This window comes from Globicephala melas, chromosome 19, assembly GCF_963455315.2.
Source record: "Globicephala melas chromosome 19, mGloMel1.2, whole genome shotgun sequence".
In the NCBI taxonomy this organism is placed as follows: domain Eukaryota; kingdom Metazoa; phylum Chordata; class Mammalia; order Artiodactyla; family Delphinidae; genus Globicephala; species Globicephala melas.
The window spans coordinates 45,383,304-45,404,589 of record NC_083332.1 but is presented as its reverse complement, the minus strand read 5'-3'; the positions used below and the strand labels follow the sequence as shown (position 1 = coordinate 45,404,589).

The following is a 21,286-nucleotide window of genomic DNA, read 5'->3' as shown; positions in this document are numbered from 1 at the left end:
CTCCAAACCAAGCTTTAGGATCCAGAAGCTTTTTACCTTCAACTCTCACATTGTTAGATGGCGCTCTCTAGGTAGAAGAATGACACTGTGATACATTTAAGGAAGCAAAATATCCTAATCGTGTTTCTCAAAATTTGAGAAATGCATAGATCCATTAACATTTTTTAACATAACTTCAATGCTATCTTTATTATGTTATAAAATGTATACAGACATAAAACTCTGCCTACAGTTTCTATAGAACTATACAACTTACTATGAACTGGTGATTGTTTTGCTGAATCTAAGTCACTGCTCACCACATGAGTAGTGCTAGGACTGTGGCAGTGGTGGGACTCTGGTGGGGATGCCTGTGCCACTATGTACTGAGAAATGATCCCAGTCTCTCCCACCTTCACCTTAGTGAGACTGCTGCAGAGCCTCTGTGCCTCCAGACTGCTGTGATGTCATCTGGCCTTTGCTGGAACTGAACACAATTATGAAATGTGTTCTTCATAACATAACACATAGCTGTGACAGTTAAAGTATTACCACTTGGAGTCACTGTGATGCCTTCTGAAGCAATACTTGGTTAGAAGGTACTCATGCTGTTTTGTTTTTTAAGATTATGGCTGAGATAAAAACATTTAGACATTGTCAGAACTCAGAGACTAACAGACACACTGTCCTGATGGGTAAGAGTCTGAGGCCCACTCAGGGCCCCAGCTGTGCCAGCTGTTCTTGGAGATGGTGAGTTAGCCACTGGAATCTCTGGATGTCCATTTCCTCATCTCTAATGTAGTAGGTAATAGTACTTCCCTTGTAGGCTGTTGTGAGAATAAAATAAGATGCACGTAACTGTCTCCGCCATGAAGTCAGCCTTTTTCCCCCTGTGGGTGCTGAAGAAGCCACAGATAAAAGAAAGATCAAGGGTTTGAACAATAGTCTTTTTATTTATTTGTTTATTTATTTATTTTTTGGGGCTGCACTGGGTCTTTGTTGCTGCATGCGGGCTTTCTCTAGTTGCGGCGAGCGGGGCTACTCTTCGTTGTGGTGAGCGGGCTTCTCATTGCTGTGGCTTCTCGTTGCAGAGCACAGGCTCTAGGCACGTGGGCTTCAGTAGTTGTCGCACGAGGGCTCAGTAGTTGTGGCTCACAGGCTCTAGAGCGCAGGCTCAGTAGTTGTGGCGCACGGACATAGGTAGCTCCGCGGCATGTGGGATCTTCCCGGACCAGGGATCGAACCTGTGTCCCCTGCATTGGCAGGCAGATTGTTAACCACGGCGCCACCAGGGAAGTCCCTGTAATAGTCTTTAAGTGGATTTTGGATAGCTTTAGATGACTGTATCAGTCAGGTGGAAGGTAGCAGAATGAGGATTATCAGTGGAGGGGTTTGACCACTGTCTCTTGCTCATTCTTCATCCATTTAAATTTTTACACACACTTCCATGCTGTGCTTTGCTCGCCTAAACTGTAGCACTGGGCAGAAAGAGGTCTGTTGAAACAGGTGTTGCCCCTCACGTCTTATAGGAGGGACACGTATCATCTAGCAATTTGATACGAATGAGAAAAATCTCCCCAGCCACTGTGTACCGAGAAATGAGTCCGTACATTCAGGTGGTTGTAAATAAATTTGCCTAATGTTTACCCCCAAGAGGCAAGAACTGAAAAATGACAGCCCAGAGGAGGGGTGGAAATCTCTCTTCTGAAGTAATAGATTCTACCTAGCACCCGTGATGTAGGTCTGGTAAGCCACTGAGTTTTTGAGGTGAAAGCAAAATTCTTTCCTGTGAGCCCAACGTGGGGTACCATGCCAGTTCTATTCTGGAATATCTATGTGTGGCCCTGAGACTCGCCTATGTGTGACTTGCAGAGTTAATGATTATCCCAGCAGTTGTCTAAACTGCTTGGTTCCACTGGGCTGCTGCAAGCAGTTAGAGCAGTCTCCAGAGAGCAGCATGTTCCCCTTGCTCTTTGGTGCTGGACTGGTGGTTCTGAACCTAGTGAGCTCTGCAAGGAGCCAGAAGACAGAACCTCTTAGTGGCTCTGGGGACCAGCCCCTCTTCCGTGGTGCGGATCGATACGACTTTGCCATCGTGATCCCTCCAGGAGGCACAGAATGCTTTTGGCAATTTGCCCACCAGACTGGATACTTCTATTTCAGTTATGAGGTGGGTCATACTGGGGACTTGTTTTTCTTGTTTGTTCATTTCCTTTTGTAAAGGGGGTCAGGTTTTAAATGAACACAAGGTTCTAGTTGTCTTTATTATGCTGTGACTCCCCACCTGTTAATGAAACAGACCTGCAGTTAAATGGAAACTCCTGATGGATGAATAATCACTAAAACATATGGTTTGGCTTCTCAAATTGGGGGCTGTGGAAGTGTGCTCAAAGTCATGGGACAAACCGGGTGCCTCTTCCTGGAGAGGTAATCATCACACTTACTCGAGTTTAGAGATGAGAGGCGAAAGAATCCATTTTTTAAATATTAAAATAATATGGATATGGTACCAAGTTGAATGAAAAGTCACATGAACTTTGGAGACAAACCCAGAGATTTCAAAGATGCTTCAGTTTATGAGGTTGGGGGAGCAACATTTACTCTCTTGCCTTTAGGGGTAATTCCAGCAAATTGGAGAATCAGTAACTCAAGGCTTCTCTATGCAGTCAGACCTGTTGCTTTTAGGAAGGTAAATGTTTTCAAGTTGCCTGTTCACAGGCCAAGTACTTTAATCCATGCTGTGCCCAAGGATGGTCTGCTCAACAGTAAACTTAGAAGCTGTTCATTTCCTTTGTTCTTTATCTTAGAAACCTATTAACTTTCTAAATTTTGTTTACAGAGTAAAAGACTATGTTGATCTTATTCTACTCCAATGTAACTTACAATTTATTTTAAATTAACGTACCAGAGATTTTTCTTATCTCTGAATTTATAATAGAATAGTAGCTACTAGTCAGGTCACTGTAGCCTGGGCTTATCAAGACGCAGCTTGGAGGCAAGTACCTATTGAATGCCTTATTTATTTACTGTCAAGCATCAAATAAGCCCAAATCTAGTATACCACTGGGGAGGTCAAAACCAAGTGAGTTCTGCCAAGAACTCTACAGCCAGATTCATATACACCAACATGTCAGCTGCATGGTCTGAGACGTGTTTTCTTACCAGGGGTGCTATTGGCATTTGGGTCATTTCTTTGTCCTGCTTACTATTTCTAACACGGCAGGCTATTCAGCATTGCTGTCCCCGCCCCCCTTCCCCTACTCGCAACACCAGGGCAACGTCTCAGCCCAAATTCAAAGTGGGGGTTGGGCAGTACCATCCCTGATTGAGAACCACTGTGCTGATGGTCACTGGATGTCAATCTTACCATTCAGCTAGCTTCCTGATGATGCAGCAGGAGCTTTTCTCCCTCTTTCATGTGTCTCGGCAGGTTCAGCGGACACTGGGAATGTCACATGACCGGCATGTTGCTGCCACTGCACATACCCCACAGGGTTTCCTTATAGACACCACTAAGAATGTTCGGGGCCAGATTAACTTCTCCACCCAAGAGACAGGTCTGTTTTCGTCATCACGGCTATTATAATAATCATATGTTTCTTTGAAATTGGGAAAATAATGAGGAAATATTGAACTTAATTAAGTACCTGAGATGTAAAAGCTCTGGCTTTTTCACATATGGATGGTGAAATAGTAAGAAAAAGATTTAGCCTTCAACACCAAAAACCAGATTTCCTGGAGACTGCCAATGGCCAAGGACATTAATCAGCGGTCCACTGGCAGTTTGGAAGCAGTCTCCAGGTGACTAATTATTATAACTCCAGGGTCCAGAAGCTCGATTTTATCTTATCATCTCCAACGAACCAGATTATTGGAAAGTGATCAAAACAGGCAGACCCACTTATGAAACAGAATTCCAATTAATAAATTTATTATGGGACAGTATTTCTTTTCAGTCATCAAAACACTTGAGCCAGTTACCAAAAAGCAGAACACAAGGAAATGCATGGCCATGAAAAATATCCGCATTCTACAACAAAGCACTTCTCCAGTCACCAGAAAATTCCTACAGCCAGATCGAGCCTGTCCTCACCCTGGACGGCACCAGTCAGTTTGAACTGTCCTCTCTACCAGCCAGGTGCACAAAAAAAGACTATTTCTCAACAGGGACGTAAGAGAATCACTGAGTGGCACAGGATATTCAGCATTATTATGCAGCATCTTTGGCCCCTACGTAGTGCCTTCCAGCCATTTCGACAATCAAATACACTGCCACACCTTTCCAACCCTGCTCCTCCTCACTCCTCCCCCATCACCACACGCGGGGAGGTGACCCCAGTTGAGAACAAGCACCAGTACATACCCCAATCATCAGCCCCCATACAGACCACCTTGCAGGAAGTTACTCCAGTAGGATAGCTTCTTTCATTCACAAAGCATACATTTTTTCCCTACTTTCAAATTCAAATGATATCCCAACTCTCATGGTATGCAAGAAGCAAACACTATGCTCTTAATATGCTCTTGATCAGAAATTCCTTAAGAGATGTGGGAATTATACGTTGAAAAAGAGGAAGAAAACATTTTCTATCCAACATAGAGCTAAAGCTACCAGTATTTGGCAAAACAATATTATAAATAATTAGTAAAATAAGTTTCAAGTAAGATCAGTATCTTCCACATCAAAAACTGGATTTTGTACTTCCTAAGTAAAAAGAAGGTGCTATAGTAGCACATTTAACACTGGAGAAGAGTTATCTCCAGGGAAATCTAGAGGGTGGGAGGGTGGGAGACCAAGATTTGGTAATGATCTAGGGATTCCTACAGGTTTTTATCAGCTTTGTCTAAAAAATCAGCAAAATCACTTTGGTTCTGTACAAGTATACCTCAATTTTGGAGTCTTCTATGAGGGGCCTGAGATGGACCACAAAGAGAAGAATGAAAGAAAACAACTGAATGATACTTTGGATGCAATTGAGGTAACTGTTTTGTGGGAGAGAAACATCCATGGAAACTGACTTTATATTTGGAGGAAAGATTAGAATTATGGGAGTAATATCATCAGAGTGAGGGCTCATTTGGGTAGAAAACAAACAGGCAAAGGGATTTGAAGCCTTTAATTAATTTTGTGACTTGGAGCTCTTGAAATTCCTCACTTGTTTTATACCACGAATTGGCAAACAACGGTTCACAGGCCAAATCTGGCCCACTGCCTGTTTGTTTTTTAACTTAGATACAATTCACCACTTTAAGTGTACAGTTTAGTGGTTTACAAGGTCCTGCAACCATTACCAGCATCTAATTCCAGAATAGTTTCATCACCCCAAAAAGAAACTGCAGACCTATTATTCACTCTGTGTTCCCCATGCCCCTCAGCCCTGGGTAATCCCTCACTAATCTACTTTGTTTATATAGATTTGCCTGTTCTGTACACTTCATATTAAGTGGAATCATACAATGTGGACTTTTGTCTTTGGCTTCTTTTATTTAGCATGTTTTTAAGGTTCATCCACATTGTACCATGTATTAATACTTCATTCCTTTTTCTGGATGAATAGTATTCTATTGTATATTTAAAACACATTTTGTTTATCTACATATCAGCTGGTAGACATCTGGGTTATTTCCACTTTCTGGCTATCATGAACAATGCTGCTGTGAGCATTTGCCTACAAATTTTTGTGTGAACATGCTTTCATCTCTGTACACATATAAGCGGTATACTCTGCTGGCACATATGGTAACTTTTTACCTTCACTGAGGAACTGCTATATTCCACAGTGGCTAAACCATTTTACACTCCCACCAGCAGTGTATGAGTGTTGCAATTTCTCCATATCCCTGCCAACATGTTATAGTCTTTTTTGCTATAGCAATCCTAGTGGGTATAAGTGGTATCTTGTGATTTTTGAGTTGTGTCTCCCTGACACTGAGCATCTTTGCATGCTTTTTTGGAGAAATGTCTATTCAAATCCTTTGCCCATTTTAAAATCTGGTTATTTGTCTTTTTATGATTGAGTTCTAAGAGTTCTTTATATATTCTGGATACTAGTCTCTTAACAGATATATGATTTGCAAATATTTTCTCTCATTTTCTGGGATCTCTCTTGACTTTCTTGATAGTCTGCTTGATGCACAAAAGCTCACTGCCTGTTTTTGTAAGTGAAGTTTGACTAGAACACAGCCATGCTCATTTGACAATTACAGTTGGCCCTCTGTATCTGCAGATGCAGAACCTGCAGATGCGGAGGGCTGACTATGGGATTTCAGCATCCTCTGCAGGTCCTGGAACCCATCTCCCCACTGATAATGAGGGACAGCTAACTGGACATATTGTCTATGGCTGCTTTTGTGCTACAGTGGCAGAGCTTAGTAGTTGCAAGAGACTGTATGGCCTGCAAAGCCTAGAATATTTACTGTCTGGCCCTTCCATAAAAATTTGCAGGCCCTTATCTTTTACCATATACAAAGAACAGAAGACATCACCCAGAACAGCAATGATGTGCTGAGTACATGTCTAAATCTAGAGATAATCTGGAGGAACTTTCTAGTTTTAGCACTGAAGTTTTTCATTATAAAAATTATTTTTTTATAACTGAAGTCCAAGCCATTTTTTCATAGACAACAAAACTAGCATTTATCAACAACTCCAAGAGCCAATTTATTACATACTATAAAATCGTAAGTTACTCAACTTCCAGATAAACTAAGTTAGTGCTGGTGGGTACCCAGGGGAGGCTAGATGAGGTTACGGAGGAACCCTTTCTGTATTTCATTTTCTGTCCTGCAGAAGAGTACACGAAAGCTGCAGAACAATATCTTTCACATGTGGCGATACTACAACTTCGCTCGCATGAGAAAAATGGCTGACTTTTTCCTACTCCAGTCAAACTATAACTATGTGAATTGGTGGTCGACAGCCCAGAGCCTTGTTATTATTCTTTCTGGGATCCTGCAGCTGTATTTCTTGAAGCGTCTCTTCAACATCCCAACGACTACAGACACAAAGAAGCCAAGATGCTAAGCTCGAACAACTACAGTGCCCTGGCTCTTTTCTTCTGGGGCACAAGCTCTCTCAAATCTTTGTAAAGTTATTGGGAAAAAAATCAATTTTTCTTGTTAGAAAGTTGTAGCCTATTGCTCTCATCTACACAGGCAAAATAGCAATAAATAAAAGTGTGTAAAGTTTTGACGTTGACTATTTCTAAAGTACACATTAAATGCTACCATCAAAATACTGTCCATCGTACTGCAGCCCCTTAACCTTCACTATGTTTATTTAGAAATTAACAGAGAACCTTGGAAGGGAGAAAAGTTGAAAAATATGGGACAAAAACATATAAAACTGGGTTTTATATGTTGCATACAAAAACAGGAGTTGGTAGAGTGCTTTTTTGTAATTGAAAAATGATTTATTTTTAGAGATGTCACCTTTGGAATTTAAATTAAGCAGTATATGCACTAAAGAAATTGCTTTACAATACAGGTACTTAAAAATTTTTTTGTCTGTGACATGTTTTTCACTAAAAAATATTTTAGTAATTCTAAAAATAATTTTGGAAGGCATGGGAGAAGGATGGAGGAGCTAAATTATTATTTCAGGGTTTCTGAGTAGTGCTTTTTGTCCAGTCCAGTCACGTAATTAAAGATTTGTAAGAATATATGTATAAATGAATCACTTTGCTGTACACCTGAAACTAACTCAATATTGTACGTCAACTATACTACAATAAAAAAATTTTTTTAATTAAAAAAAAAACCCAAAAGATTTATAAGAGAAATTGTTTTAGATATCAAGGTGATAAAAATAACATTCAGCCTGGGATCATACCATTCAAGAAAAAGAGTGAGAAAACCGCTTGTAAAAGCCAAGATAATATAATCAAATTATGTTCATAAGATCCTACTCTTAGTAACAGAAATACTCAGTATAAATGTTACAGAAATAACTCTTACCATTTATTCAACACTCTCATTTGCCAGGCACTGTGCTAGATGCTTTACGATCACGATTTCCACTTCTAAAAACTATTCTTAGGAAGACGGCTAGGCTGCTTTTTGAAACAGAAGGAAATGAAGCTTATTAAAGTTTAATGACTCATCTAAGGCCATACAGCTGGTAGATGTGAGAACTGGTGTTTGAATCCAAGTTTTTTTCCACACTACACAGCACCTACCGTAAAGAAAATCGGCAGAATAAACTGCTCTTACTGTTTTATCCAAATTTCATTTGTAAAATTCCACACACGACCTACTATTCTGATGGCAATATCTATCTTTCATAGTATTAATAAATAAGAAAATTCATTACGTTCTTATCATGTGTTTGGAAAACAGTGTTATCACAGATAACAATACGCTATTCTTGTCCTCAGTTCCAACAATTTAGAACCTGTTACTCAAAACAAGAAGCCCTCTGATTCAAATATAAAACACAGCATTCTAGTTAGTCATAATCACAAAGATCCAAAACCCCGTTTTTGAGCCATTTCTGCATAATAAGAATCCAGCCTGCATTTGTCCATAATAGAATATTAAACTAAGAAGTCCCTGAAGAGGTCACAGTGTTGACAAAATTCAACATGATGGTGGAGCCTACACAGACACAGGAAACAAAGCTAGGCCCTTCCACACAGCCACAAGTCCTCGCGATGATTTCGTTTTAAGTCAATGTCTCTTCATGCCGCACATATTCCCCAATGTCTGCTTGATGAAATACCACAATCGCCATGGGGTCTACTTTCCTGCAGTCTTGTGTAGACTTTGCTGCCACCCCAAAACCCTGGGATTCAAAAGAAGAGACACTGATTCACTCAAGTCATTCAATAAGTACGTATTGAGGTCTGGAAACAACAAAGACGAAAAGATACAGTTCTTTGAAGAATTCAAAAGGTGCTGAGAATTTAGTCTCTCAAGCGCAGACTGAAAATACATCCATCTTGAATAAAAAGATACTTGATTTTTTAACAGCAACCATCTCTACTCACCAAAGGGATGTCTGCCATGGAGTACACCACAACTCCCTGGTACTGAGAAGTATTTTCAGTGATTCGACCAAGTCCAGATTTCAGCACATGGTTCCCATACAGGAAGGATTGCTCTGCTCCAGGTTTTATCCACACTTTATACTGTAAAAAAGAGAATTAAATCCAAGAGACATAAAAATGCTAAATAGTTAGACCCCTGCAGATAGGCTAACTGCTAGATCTATGGTTAATTTCTTTCTTTTTATCCCTTATGAACTAAGGTTTTTTGGTTCTTTTATTTATTTTCTTTTCAGTTGAAGTATAGTAATCTATAATACCATGTTAGTTAAAGGTGCAAAACAGTGATCTGATATTTCTATACATTACAAAAGAATCACAATAATATAAAGTTATAGTATCTGTGTCATCTGTCTCCATACAAGATTATTAAGATATTACTGACCATATGCCCCGTGCTATATATGTCACCTGTGAGGTTCGTCTGTCTTGTAACATAAATTTTAAAGAAAAGAGAGAAAGAGTCATGCTTCCCTTAATATGTTCACCCCACGAAGAGACCAGCCAGGAGGTTCTTACCTCGACTCTACAATCAACTTCTCCCATGGGCAGTTTAACAGCTCTTTTTCTGTACCCCACTACGCTCCTCTTCACAGCCACCTATTTGCTTTTTGGTCTTGAGCTGGGTCTGCATAGGCTTTTCAGTTTCTACTGGAGATAACCACCACTGCGGCCACATAGGGCTCCTACACCTGAGCCCCGACCACGCCCAGGCATTAAGATGTACACACATCTCCAGGTGCTGGCACTGACCCTAAGCACCGTCAGCGACTCCGTCGCAGAAAAGGTGCCCAATTCTGCCTTCTGATGTGGCCCTCAGCCTAGACTTCCTCCATCCCTAGTGGCGGACTGACACCACCCCACAAACCTTGGCATACGGTGCTAGGTAATCCAGAGCCGTGATGTGCAACCGAAACTTGTGGGTCTTCGTGAATTTTCCGAAGCACGTCCCCAGCGACACCAGCTTGTCACCGGAGATGTTGGCGGCCAACTTCAAAATCTTCTCACTGAAGGGATAAAGAAAAAGGCAGTGTCAGATGAGGGAGGCTGGAGGGACCCAGGACCCCACCCGGCTCCATGCTGCCTACCCGGCCCCGCGCCGCCTCACCTCACGTAGTACACCCGGTCGTTGTGCAGCCTGAAACAGTAGGTGCCGTCGGGCCTGTCGACCAGCAGCTGCAGATTCTCCCCGATGCTGAGAGCAAAAGGAGGACTAGAGGCCGCGCCCGGACTCATCCCGGCACCGCGCCCCCCGCTCCACCCATGCCCCTCCGCGCCACCCACACACTCCCTCTTCTGCCCCGCGCACTCTTACTATTTTGCTATCTTCTCAAACATTACTCGCGTCTCCTCTTCAGTCAGAGGCCGCATTTTCCCGCTGGGTTGGAACGCCGGATCCTCGTGCCTCAGTTACCGGAAACGGAAGATCAGCCGCTCCTTGGCAACCTCAAAGCCTGCCTCTCTAGCTGCTTTCCAGTCGTTTCCCCACGCTAGCGCCCCGTAACCTGGACGACTATCGGGGAAAGAAAGCGGGCCTGATGAGAAACCATAGAGACCGGAAGTACGCCCCGGCTGCTTTCGATTCTACGGAGTCAGCGCCCTCGCTGAGCGGGAGGGGAAGTGACGCTGCTGCTGAGAAGATGGCGGCGACAGCGACTCTTCCGCTCTCGACTACGGCCTCGGCCACAGCGACGGCCACCGCGGCTGCTCTCGGGGAGGTGGAGGATGAAGGGCTCCTGGCGTCGCTGTTCCGGGACCGCTTCCCGGAGGCCCAGTGGCGGGAGCGGCCCGACGTGGGCCGCTACCTCAGGGAGTTGAGCGGCTCGGGGCTGGAACGGCTGCGGCGCGAGCCCGACCGCCTGGCCGAGGAGCGAGCGCAGCTGCTGCAGCAGACGCGCGACTTGGCCTTCGCCAACTACAAGACCTTCATCCGCGGCGCCGAGTGCACCGAGCGCATCCACCGCCTCTTTGGCGACGTGGAGGAGTCGCTTGGCCGCCTGCTCGACCGCTTGCCCAGCTTCCAACAGAGCTGCAGGTGCGGCGGGTCCGGTGCTAAAGGGGCTTTTAATACCTGTAATCGCTATCATTTACGACGATAGAAATAGCTAACACTTAGATAGCGCTTACCATATGCCAGGTTCTCCTCTGAGCATTTCATTAATCCATTTAAACTGCACAGCAGCCTTCGAGGTAGGTATTGTTATTTGCATTTTGCGTATGAGGAAGTTAAGACACAGAGGTTAGTGACCGTCCCAGGGCACAGCTAGTAAGTTTTGAAGTCAGAATTGGAACCCAGCAGCACGTCCCTCTCTCATAGGGCTGTTGTGAGCACTAAATAAAGAGAATCCATGCAAAGCACTTATCATTGGGTCCGACATAATTAACACTCTACAATTGTCAGCTTAATATATGTGCATATTTATGTAAACCTATACACACAACACAAACACACAACACACATGTACACACAACAGCTTGGACCAGAGGTCATCTGCTCTAAACCGTTCATTGATAGGAGGCTGACAAGGAAATCCTCCCGTTTGGGGACAGTAAAAATCATCATCCAAAAAAAAAAAAACTTCCTTTTTGACCCATATTCTCCCTCCCTCGACCCTCAATCCATTATCCCTAATTCTGCCTTCCAGTCTTTCGTGATAAAAGTTTAAGTTTTCTTTTGAGTCTTTGCATATTTGAGAATAGCTTTCATACTCTTCCAATCCCTTAGAATAGATGGAGGGCTTCACAAAGCAGGTGTCTGCAGTTACCGAGAAGAAATGGAGACTGTAGCAGGAACTGAGGTTGGACCATAGCATAGGAGATTAAGAGGCTGAGGGAACTTGGGGGTAAGGCTGTAGTTCTAGGCTAGTTAGGGCATTATGAAAATAATAAGAATAGCTGTTATTAAAGGAACATTTACTCCATATCAGGTCCTATGTTAAATGCTTTATACACATCATCTCATTTAATTCTCACATCCTTATGAGGTGGGTCCTGTTACTATTTTACCAATGAAGAAACAGTTCAGAGAGCCTAAGTACCTTGCTACAGCTTGTTAAGTGGCAGATCTGGGTTCAAATCTTTTTATCACTTATTAGTTGTGTGATCTTGGACAAGTTGCTTAAAATCTCTGGGATTAAAATTTCAAGGGTAAAAGTACTTATCTAATGGGGTTGGTGTGAAGATTAAATCAGATAAATCAGCCCAGTGCTCAGTTCATAGTAAGTGCTTGGAATTTGTAGCTAAGACTTGGATGCAGAGCAGTGAACCACCAATGTACTCCTGATTGTTACTAGGAATTTTGTGAAAGAGGCTGAGGAGATCAGCTCCAATCGCCGAATGAACACCCTGACTCTAAACCGGCACACGGAAATCCTGGAAATCCTGGAGATCCCTCAACTCATGGACACCTGTGTCCGGAACAGCTATTATGAAGAGGCCCTGGAGCTTGCAGCCTACGTACGCCGACTGGAAAGGAAATACTCCTCCATCCCTGTCATCCAGGTAGCCAACTTGCCCAGAGAGGACTCAAGCTGATGTTCTTGTGATCAGTAATTCTGTGGTCATCACTGACCCTTTAGGCAGAAACCTTAGGGAAACTCCTTGCATTTTTCACATCAGTTTCTGCAAGGCAGGCAGGCTTGATCATAAAACATACATTCATTATTCAGTCAGCTGATAAATATTAATCATGTGCCAGGCATTGATCTAGATGCTGGGAGTACAATGTGAACAAAGACAAGGCCTTGGCTCTCATAATCTGATAGTTGGCAAATAAATAAATAATATCCTTTCAAATAGTGTTAAGTATCTTAACAAAATAAACCAGGGAATGGGGCAGGAGGCTAAGGTGGGTTACTCTAGGTAGAGTGGTCAGGAAAGGCTCTTCTGGTGAGATAACATTTAAGCTGAGACCCAGATGACGAGAAGGAGCCAGCCACATGAAGATGTGGGGGGAGAGCCAACCAGAAAGTGGTACGAACAAGTATAGCAGGCTAAGGAGGGAAGAAGTTGGAGTGTTTGAAGTATAAAGATAGCCATTCTGGCTGGATTGCAGTGAGCAAGGGGAGAGCATTAGGAAGCAGGTGAGGGCAGAAGAACCAGGCAGGGCCCGTAGGCCACAGTGAACCAAACCTTTGCTGGTGAACCTGTATGCATGTTTTAGGAAATCTACTTTGTATGTCAGGACAGCAGTGGGAATGTTGGTCTGCAGTATTCAGGGTTAGTGGAATGGGTTCCAGGGAGTGTCTTTCCCAGCGTGGTGACTCACCCCCTGTGTCGTCAGGGCATTGTGAACGAAGTGCGCCAGTCCATGCAGCTGATGCTGAGCCAGCTGATCCAACAACTGAGGACGAACATCCAGCTCCCTGCCTGCCTCCGTGTCATTGGCTTCTTACGGCAAATGGATGTCTTCACCGAGGCTGAGTTGAGGGTCAAGTTTCTTCAGGCTCGAGATGCTTGGCTCCGATCTATCCTGACTGCCATCCCCAGTGATGATCCCTATTTCCACATCACGAAAACCATCGAGGCCTGCCGTGTCCATCTGTTCGATATTATCACCCAGTACCGTGCCATCTTCTCAGACGAGGACCCGTTGCTGCCCCCTGCCATGGGCGAGCACACCGTGAATGAGAGTGCCATCTTCCATGGCTGGGTGCTGCAGAAAGTCTCACAGTTCCTGCAGGTGCTGGAGACTGACCTTAACCGAGGGATAGGCAGCCGTCTGGACTCTCTGCTGGGCCAGTGCATGTACTTTGGACTGTCTTTTAGCCGGGTAGGGGCTGATTTCCGGGGTCAGTTAGCTCCTGTTTTCCAGCGAGTGGCTATCAGCACTTTCCAGAAAGCAATTCAGGAAACGGTCGAGAAGTTCCAGGATGAAATGAACTCCTACACCCTCATCTCAGCTCCAGCCATCCTGAGCAGCAGTAACCTGCCTGCTGCTGTTCCAGTCACTCAGCCGGGGACCCTGCAGCCGCCCATGGTGCTCTTAGACTTCCCACCGCTTGCCTGCTTCCTCAACAATATTCTGGTCGCCTTCAATGATCTGCGCCTCTGCTGCCCCATGGCCCTGGCGCAGGATGTGACTGTGGCCCTGGAAGATGCCCTTGCCAAGGTGAGCACATACTGTTGGCTCTCTTCTGGGGCCTCCTTTAGTAACAAGTGGCCAGACTTTTGTAATAAACCAGTCTGTGTGACAGTGGTGCCTGCTGACTTCGGTTTAGTGTGGTTTTAGAGGTTTTTCTGGTTGAAAAGCTCTGGTTAGTCTCCTTTCATGAAGTGTCTCACCTGTAGTAATGGTTCAGTAATATATTGATTTTCTATTGCTGCATAACAAACTCACACAAACATAGCAGTTTAAACAACACACATTTATCATGGCTGTTTCTGTCGGTCAGGAGTCCAGGCACAGCCTAAATGGGTTGGTCCTCTGCTCACAAGGTTGCAATCAAGGTGTTGGCCAGGCTGTGGACTCATCTGGAGCTCAGGGTCCCCTCCTTTCAAGCTCACTTACAGTGGCAGATTTCTGTTCCTTACAGTTGTAGGACTGAGGCCCTCAACTCCTAGAGACCAGCCCACTCCACAGGCAGTTCAGTGTGGCTTTTTGATTCTTCAGAGCCAATGGGAGAGCATCTCTCCTTGCTAAGTCTCCTTTAGAGGAGTCCTCAACCCTCTTTTAAGAGGCTCATCTAATTAGGGTAGGCCCACCCAGGATAACCTCCCTTTTCATTAATTCAATCAGCCGGTTAGGGACGTTAATTAAAACAGCCAAATCCTTCACCTTCGCCATATTCTGTGGGTTAGAAACAAGTCACAGATTCTGCCTGCACTCAAGGGAAGGAGATTACACAAAGGAGTGGATACCAGGGGGTGGGGATTACAAGAGCCATATTAGAATTCTGCCTAATACAAGTAATACTACCAACATTGCTAATATCCGAGTATGGTGCATTTTTACACATTAAATCTTTAGATATTGGGTGTTTCTTATAATTGATGACATCTTACAGTTGCTGTCAGCCAGGTGGCAGTTGTGATGTGGTTGTATAAAATCTTTCTGTTGATGTCCTCCTGTAAGAAAGAGCAAGGAGGGCTTCCCTGGTGGTGCAGTGGTTGAGAGTCTGCCTGCCAACACAGGGGACACGGGTTCGTGCCCCGGTCCGGGAAGATCCCACATGCCACGGAGCAGCTGGGCCCGTGAGCCATGGCCACTGAGCCTGCGCGTCCGGAGTCTGTGCTCCGCAATGGGAGAGGCCACAACAGTGAGAGGCCCGTGTACCGCAAAAAAAAAAAAAAAAAAAAAAAGAGCAAGGAAGCATGAGCAACGAAGCTTTTTAGGGTCAGTGAAATTCAGATAATAGTAATTAGCTAATATTCATCTAGAGCTTACTTCATGCCACGTAATTTATCATACTTTACACATATTAAAACTTAATTCTCACAACCCTGTGAGGTTAGGTCCTGTTGCTGGCCCTACTTTATAGATGAGGGAACTCAGGCACAGAGGGCGTGGGGTGCTTAAGTAATCACTTAGAGGCCATAGAACCAGTGAGTGGCACAGCTGGAGTTTGAGCCCAGAACGTCTGGCACCAGAGTCTATGTTCGTTATTTATTTATTTGTTTGTTTGGCCGTGCCTCTTGGCTTGTGACCAGAGATTGAACCTGGGCCCTCGGCAGTGAAAGCACAGAGCTCTAACCACTGGACTGCCAGGGAATTCCCCAGAGTTTATGTTCTTAACTCTGTCACTGTGACCCTGCCTGTAATGTCAGCTAGGCTGTCATTTGTATGTGGAACTTCTTTTCCAGCTCTATTTTTTCCTCCTTTACAATTTTCTAGTGGTTCTAGCATTGTGGAACTTCAGAGGCCTTACTCAGTAGAAGCCTTTTATAGTGTTGCTTCATCTTCCTGGATCCACCATAGTTCTGGTCCATCTCCCATGGGAGCCAAAAGCAATGTATTCTGTGTATAATTTCATGATGCTCCTCCACTGGAACTGGAAACTGCACTAGTAATAAAACTAGTTGGATAAGAAATACATCAGTGAAGTGACAGAATTGTGAAGATTGACCACAATTGTGAATTTAAACAAGATAATAATATCATGTACGGTTTGGAACAACTTTCTTCATGAAAACTTGAGGGCTGCACATTTGTACCTAGTTTTATACACTGCTGATGGTGATAGACTAACCCAGTGATTGATGGTGCCCTTGTCTCTTAGGTAACAAAAGTAATCTTGGCCTTCCATCGTGCCGAAGAGGCTGCCTTCAGCAGTGGGGAGCAAGAGCTCTTCGTCCAGTTCTGCACTGTCTTCCTGGAAGACCTCGTTCCTTATTTAAATCGCTGTCTCCAAGTCCTTTTTCCTCCAGCTCAGATGGCACAGACCTTAGGTAAAAGAAGGGAAAAGATTCTTAAAACTATTTTATTGACATAATTCACATACTAAATAATTCACCTATTTGTAAAATTCAAGGTTTTTAGTAAGTGTACACAGGTGTGCAACCGTTACTACCATCTAGTTTTAGAAAGATCCCCGGTGTTCATTTGTCGTCATTCCCCAATCTTGCCCTTAGCCCCTGGCAGCCACTAACCTTTCTGTTGCAGTAGATTTGCCCTTTCTGGACATTTCTTATCAACAGAATCATACATTATGTTTATATCTAGCTAAGTGGAAGAAGCCAGTCACAAAAGAACCACATAATGTATGATTCCATTGACATTAAATGTTTACAGATGGTGTTTTTAAAATATTTTTTAGAATTTACCTTCCCTTCCCTATGCCCCCTCTCTCTTTGCCTGTGAAGGGGGTGTGGGAGGCACAATTTCCCAAAGGGTAGTGGGCCAGTGATCCCACCAGCAGAGTGGCTGCTCTCTGCTCCCCCAGCTTTTCCTTGGGCCTGTCCAGGGAATCCAGTGCCTGCTGAGGCTCTCCTGGTGCTTTCTCCATCCGTCCTGCACTGTTCTGTTTCCATTACTTTCAAAGTCTGGCTTTACCGCATAGGCGCCTGTCCCATATCACAAAGGTGATTTTTACTGTATTGAAATATGGTAACTGTGTTCGTTACTTCCAATAAGTGTTTTTTTGTTTTTGTTCTTTTACCTGTGACACATAATTAAATTCATTAAACGCTTTTTCCACTTCTATTCTTTACCATCTGGGCCAGGCATTCCACCCACTCAGCTCTCCAAGTACGGAAACCTGGGGCATGTGAACGTCAGCGTCGTCCAGGAGCCTCTGGCCTTTATCCTGCCGAAGAGAGAGATGGCCTTCTGTCTAGACGACAAGGAGCTAGTCCCCGAGGTCACAGCTCCAGCGCCAGAACCCCCAGACGAGGGGCCAGTCCTCGAACCTGTCACCCCGGCTTTCCCTGACGGGGGGCAACAGGAGGTGGGATCCGCGGGACCGCCGCAGGCAGCCGACGAGCCTAGTGCAGGCACTTGACAGGCGCCCCCCGAGGGTCTGTCTTACTGCAGCGCCCGGTGGGAACGGGAGTTGCCGCGCGTGGGAGAGGCTGCGAAGGCATAATTAACGGGAGAACCTCCTGGATATTCTTGTAAATGCTTGATTAAACTATCAGAAATGGAATTAAATAATAAAGCTGGTGGACGCCACCCAGAGGCAGGCTGCGAAGCGTGAGCGGCGCCGGCGTTCCCGGAAGGCCCGCGGGAACTGCACTTCCCGGAGTCCCTGGGGGCGGGAGCTTCGGCTACGGGGGCCGGCTAGGGACGCGTGCGGGCGGGTGGCTAGGCTCCACGCGCTATGGGTCAGCTGGGGGCTGGGCTGCTGCTGCGGTGGCTGCGGGCGCGTGGCTGCGTGAGGCCGGCCTTGCAGTGGGGAGAGCGGATAGCGGGCGGCGGCGCCCGGGCCTGCAGCTCCAGGCACCCCCCGGATGGCCTCGAGGGCCCGGCGCGCCGGCGCTCCTACTGGCGCTACGTGCGGCGTCTGGTGCAGGGAGCGCCGGAGCCGCCGTACCCGCGCGTGTGCCAGGTCGGGGACCCGGCGCTGCGGGCCGTGGCGGCCCCGGTAGAGCCGGCACAGCTGGCGGGACCCGAGCTGCAGCAGCTGGTGCAGCGGCTGGTGCAGGTGATGCGACGCCGCCGCTGCGTGGGCTTGAGCGCGCCGCAGCTCGGAGTGCCGCTGCAGGTGCTGGCGGTCGAGTTCCCCGAGGCGCTCTTCCACGCATGCGCGCCGCGCGTGCGCGAGGCCCGTCAGATGGAAACCTTCCCCCTGCGCGTGTTCGTGAACCCCAGCCTGCGTGTGCTGGACAGCCGCCTGGTCACCTTCCCCGAGGGCTGCGAGAGCATCAGCGGCTTCCTGGCCTGCGTGCCCCGCTTCCAGGCGGTGCAGATCTCAGGTGCGCGGCGGTGGGGTCCCTGGGGCGGATAGGTAAATGCGTGCTCTCCTTTAACCTGCGGAGGCGGCGGCCTCGGATCCCACGAAACGGTTTCCGCAAAGTTCCAGTTAAAGCGTAGACATGTTGATGGCTGATCAGCGGAACCTACCTACCCACGAGCAGACCCTGGAGTGGACAAAATTCAGGACTGACGCGATGCGATGGGGCAGGAGGCGCCTGTGAGAGCAGAGCCAGCTCAAGTGGGGCACAGGGTTGGGGGGTTGGGGTTTGGGAGGGTGGCCTGATTCCCCTGTTAGCTCACACCACATCCTCTGCCTTGTCACTCACCTTGTGCCTGTTTGTCTGTCTGTCTCTCTCTCTCACACACACACACTCTCTCTCTCTCTCTTCTGCGCCAATTAGATCTGTCACGTGGAATGGGAGAAGTAGAATCCAGCTTTGCCTAACCCAAAGTGATAAGCCATTACCTGTCATACCACAGTATGTTTTGCAGAGTGTGATTCTTTGCTGGGGTTGGGATGATTGTTCCTCTTGAGCAAGTCACTTGGGAGGATCATTTCTCATTTCAGCCCCATAGCGAACCCAGCAACCTACTCGTCAGAGTTGGGAACCAGGCTGAATACTTGGTAAGAGGCAGAGTTCAGACTTCTTTTCTAGGAAGCATAGGGGCTGCCGTCTGCATTCCCTTCTGATATTGCCTCTTGTAAATAGGAACAGCCAGGGGCAAGGAAAGGCTAAGTAGGTTGAGAATGATGCAGTTCAGCATGTCCTCACCCAGGCTGTACCTTCCTTTTCAGGGATGGACCCCGGAGGAGAGCAGGTGGTGTGGCAGGCCAGTGGGTGGGCAGCCCGCATTATCCAGCATGAGATGGACCACTTGCAGGGCTGCCTGTTCATTGACAAAATGGACAGCAAGACATTTACAAACATCCATTGGATGGAGGTGAATGACTAAAGCTTTCCTGCTGCATCTGAGGACCCTGAAAACCAAGACACAAACATTTTGGCTTTAAGCTGGGCATGTCTTACCTGGCATCGACTTGGTATTGGCTCTGCTCCGACAGAAAACAATGGCCTGTCAAAGCATGCCTTCCCGAGTTGGAGGAAGATGTTAATGTTTGCCCTGAAATGAGCTATGGACAATGTATTGCCTTTAACTTGAGAAGAAAAATAACTCCCCTGAAGGAGTGGACATTTCCTGGCAATTTTGTATGGAGATAAAGATGGGGCACGGGCAAGTAAATAGCCACTCTCAGTAGACATGATTTCAGAAGAGCTGTATCATCTGTTCCCAAAGCCAAGATTAGATAATATAGTCCCCAAACACCTGAAAGCTGTGTTTTAAAATGCGGATTAAGGCTGTGGTTGATCGCCTTCACCAAGTTCTTACGTTTACAAAGGGCTCAAGTGTGCTACCTGCATAGTCTCCATTTGTTTTGGATACCAGTTTGCCTGTGGAAGTAAAACACAGGACAGAATGTCCCCAGTTCAATGACAATATTAACGTAACTGAGTATTCATACATTTTAACAGGTTCAGATACAGTTTAGGTCTCCAGCTTTTGCTTTCCACCTGTAACAGACCTGGGGAAGACTTTTCTGCTGAGATCTCTTAGGCAGCTGGTACTTGGCTCATTCTTTGGATGGAGGCCATGGAGCAGGGCTAGGGGAGGGGTGATATAGGTTTCCTCACGATCTGAAAGAAGAGTGTTCTGATGAAACCTTTCCTAAGCTGAAATAGCATAAATTGAAGAAGCAGTTACCTTGGGACACATCTTGCTAACAGATGCACAAAATAAATGGAGATAAAGCACAGATTGTCACAGATACAGTTCAAAACTGTGGTGGCTTGATGCTGAGCACAGCTCCCAGGTAAGGAGCTTGGCGGTGCCACTCTGGCAGCTCTGAGTGCGTGCTGCTTCTATAATGGCTCACTGCAAAACAAAAGCTGAATGCTATTTCAGCTTTCACCTTTTTCGTAGAAGTGAAAATCCTCTTCAAATTTCTTTCCATTAGTGAAAACAGGTACTAATATAGGTCTTTCATAAAAGCAAAGCAGTGTAAAGTGAAGTTACAAAAAGTGGGGGATGCCTGTAGTTGAGAAGGAGCAAAGAGCCTCTTCCTGTCACAATTAGGGCAGAAACAGAAAGCAGAACTTGTGCTTCCTCGTCAGCACACTTATTCTGAAAAAAATAAATTAGCATCATGGTGACCAGTGTTTTAGCTTTAAGATTCTGTCACAGCTTTGTCAAGAGGTTAAGGAACTCATTTCTTTTGATACTTGTCTTACCTCAGTTTTATGTTGAGTTTTGCCATGCAGGTACTCTTACCAAAGTCCTCAAAATCCAAGTACCCATAGAGTAAGAAGTCCAGTAAGTTGTTTAGAGAAAATGTGTTTTAAACAGTAGTTAATTAAATGACCCCAGGAAAGACCCATTTTCCCCCATGGCTTTCTCTAAACAGCCAAGCCTGGGGGCCTGTGAGGCCAAGCAAAAGAGAACTGGCTCTCTGTGCATCACACTTCAGAGAGAAACAGGGCCCAGCACTGCCCTGAGGTGAGGACAGAGACTCAGCCACCTGGGAATCTGTAGTGAGCTCTCACGTATACTGAAAACACGTATCCTTAGGAAAGTTAGAATTCAGTGAGCCTCCTTTCTATTGGACACTGTTCAGAAGCTCCTGCAGGATGGCATCAAAACATTCTGAAGATTCCTTACAGGCTCTGCGGTTAACCGTCCTTAGTAATGCCTTTGTAATGCAGATCAGTAGTATTTGCCTGAAGCTTCCTGAATCAAGGCCTAAAAGTAAATGATTGCCCAGGGTGGACTGTGGAGAAAGCCTGAGACTACGCTGCTGACAATATATGAAATTTACTGTTATAAGCAAATCCACATACAAGGAAGGATTTGATCA

The 21,286-nt window shown here is 45.6% G+C and overlaps 4 protein-coding genes across 7 annotated transcripts; 2 read left to right on the top strand and 2 right to left on the bottom strand.

Moving 5' to 3' along the window:
• Positions 1–954: 954 nt before the first annotated feature.
• On the bottom strand, positions 955–10,587 carry NIP7 (nucleolar pre-rRNA processing protein NIP7). Of its 2 annotated transcripts, none has more exons than XM_060288356.2 (5): positions 10,339–10,587; positions 10,132–10,218; positions 9,892–10,030; positions 8,967–9,107; positions 955–1,232 (listed from the first exon to the last, which is right to left on the bottom strand). In XM_060288356.2, the coding sequence occupies exons 1-5, from the start codon at positions 10,392–10,394 to the stop codon at positions 999–1,001; spliced, it is 657 nt and encodes a 218-aa protein (XP_060144339.1). In that variant the 5' UTR covers positions 10,395–10,587; the 3' UTR covers positions 955–998. The 2 variants fall into 2 exon arrangements, with proteins under 2 accessions (XP_060144339.1, XP_030719380.2); XM_030863520.2 differs by lacking the exon at positions 955–1,232 and adding an exon at positions 1,244–8,761 and having other exon boundaries at positions 10,339–10,583.
• TMED6 (transmembrane p24 trafficking protein 6) lies at positions 1,864–7,125 on the top strand. The gene is made up of 4 exons (XM_030863522.2): positions 1,864–2,149; positions 3,410–3,536; positions 4,807–4,958; positions 6,770–7,125. The coding sequence occupies exons 1-4, from the start codon at positions 1,937–1,939 to the stop codon at positions 7,001–7,003; spliced, it is 726 nt and encodes a 241-aa protein (XP_030719382.2). The 5' UTR covers positions 1,864–1,936; the 3' UTR covers positions 7,004–7,125.
• COG8 (component of oligomeric golgi complex 8) lies at positions 10,547–19,639 on the top strand. 3 transcript variants are annotated; one of them, XM_060288351.1, is made up of 7 exons: positions 10,547–11,058; positions 12,317–12,524; positions 13,306–14,133; positions 16,241–16,409; positions 17,184–17,359; position 18,868; positions 19,172–19,639. In XM_060288351.1, the coding sequence occupies exons 1-7, from the start codon at positions 10,562–10,564 to the stop codon at positions 19,327–19,329; spliced, it is 2,037 nt and encodes a 678-aa protein (XP_060144334.1). In that variant the 5' UTR covers positions 10,547–10,561; the 3' UTR covers positions 19,330–19,639. The 3 variants fall into 3 exon arrangements, with proteins under 3 accessions (XP_060144334.1, XP_030719367.1, XP_060144335.1); XM_030863507.3 differs by lacking the exons at position 18,868; positions 19,172–19,639 and having other exon boundaries at positions 17,184–17,703; XM_060288352.1 differs by lacking the exons at positions 16,241–16,409; positions 17,184–17,359; position 18,868.
• On the bottom strand, positions 11,418–18,848 carry LOC138842437 (uncharacterized). Its single transcript, XM_070044331.1, has 3 exons — positions 18,842–18,848; positions 17,120–18,351; positions 11,418–16,404 (listed from the first exon to the last, which is right to left on the bottom strand). Exons 1-2 carry the CDS (start codon positions 18,846–18,848, stop codon positions 17,606–17,608), a joined length of 753 nt encoding a protein of 250 aa, XP_069900432.1. The 3' UTR covers positions 11,418–16,404; positions 17,120–17,605.
• Positions 19,640–21,286: the final 1,647 nt, after the last annotated feature.

Coding starts and splice junctions, on each gene's coding strand:
- TMED6 (XM_030863522.2), top strand. CDS start 1,937: ATGTTCCCCTTGCTCTTTGGTGCTGGACTGGTGGTTCTGAACCTAGTG. Junction 2,150..3,409: donor ACTTCTATTTCAGTTATGAG/GTGGGTCATACT, acceptor GTGTCTCGGCAG/GTTCAGCGGACACTGGGAAT. Junction 3,537..4,806: donor CTTCTCCACCCAAGAGACAG/GTCTGTTTTCGT, acceptor GGATTCCTACAG/GTTTTTATCAGCTTTGTCTA.
- NIP7 (XM_060288356.2), bottom strand. CDS start 10,394: ATGCGGCCTCTGACTGAAGAGGAGACGCGAGTAATGTTTGAGAAGATA. Junction 10,031..10,131: donor GACCGGGTGTACTACGTGAG/GTGAGGCGGCGC, acceptor TTATCCCTTCAG/TGAGAAGATTTTGAAGTTGG. Junction 9,108..9,891: donor ACCTAGCACCGTATGCCAAG/GTTTGTGGGGTG, acceptor TCTTTTTTACAG/TATAAAGTGTGGATAAAACC.
- COG8 (XM_060288351.1), top strand. CDS start 10,562: ATGAGAAACCATAGAGACCGGAAGTACGCCCCGGCTGCTTTCGATTCT. Junction 14,134..16,240: donor TGGAAGATGCCCTTGCCAAG/GTGAGCACATAC, acceptor CTTGTCTCTTAG/GTAACAAAAGTAATCTTGGC. Junction 16,410..17,183: donor TCAGATGGCACAGACCTTAG/GTAAAAGAAGGG, acceptor CATCTGGGCCAG/GCATTCCACCCACTCAGCTC.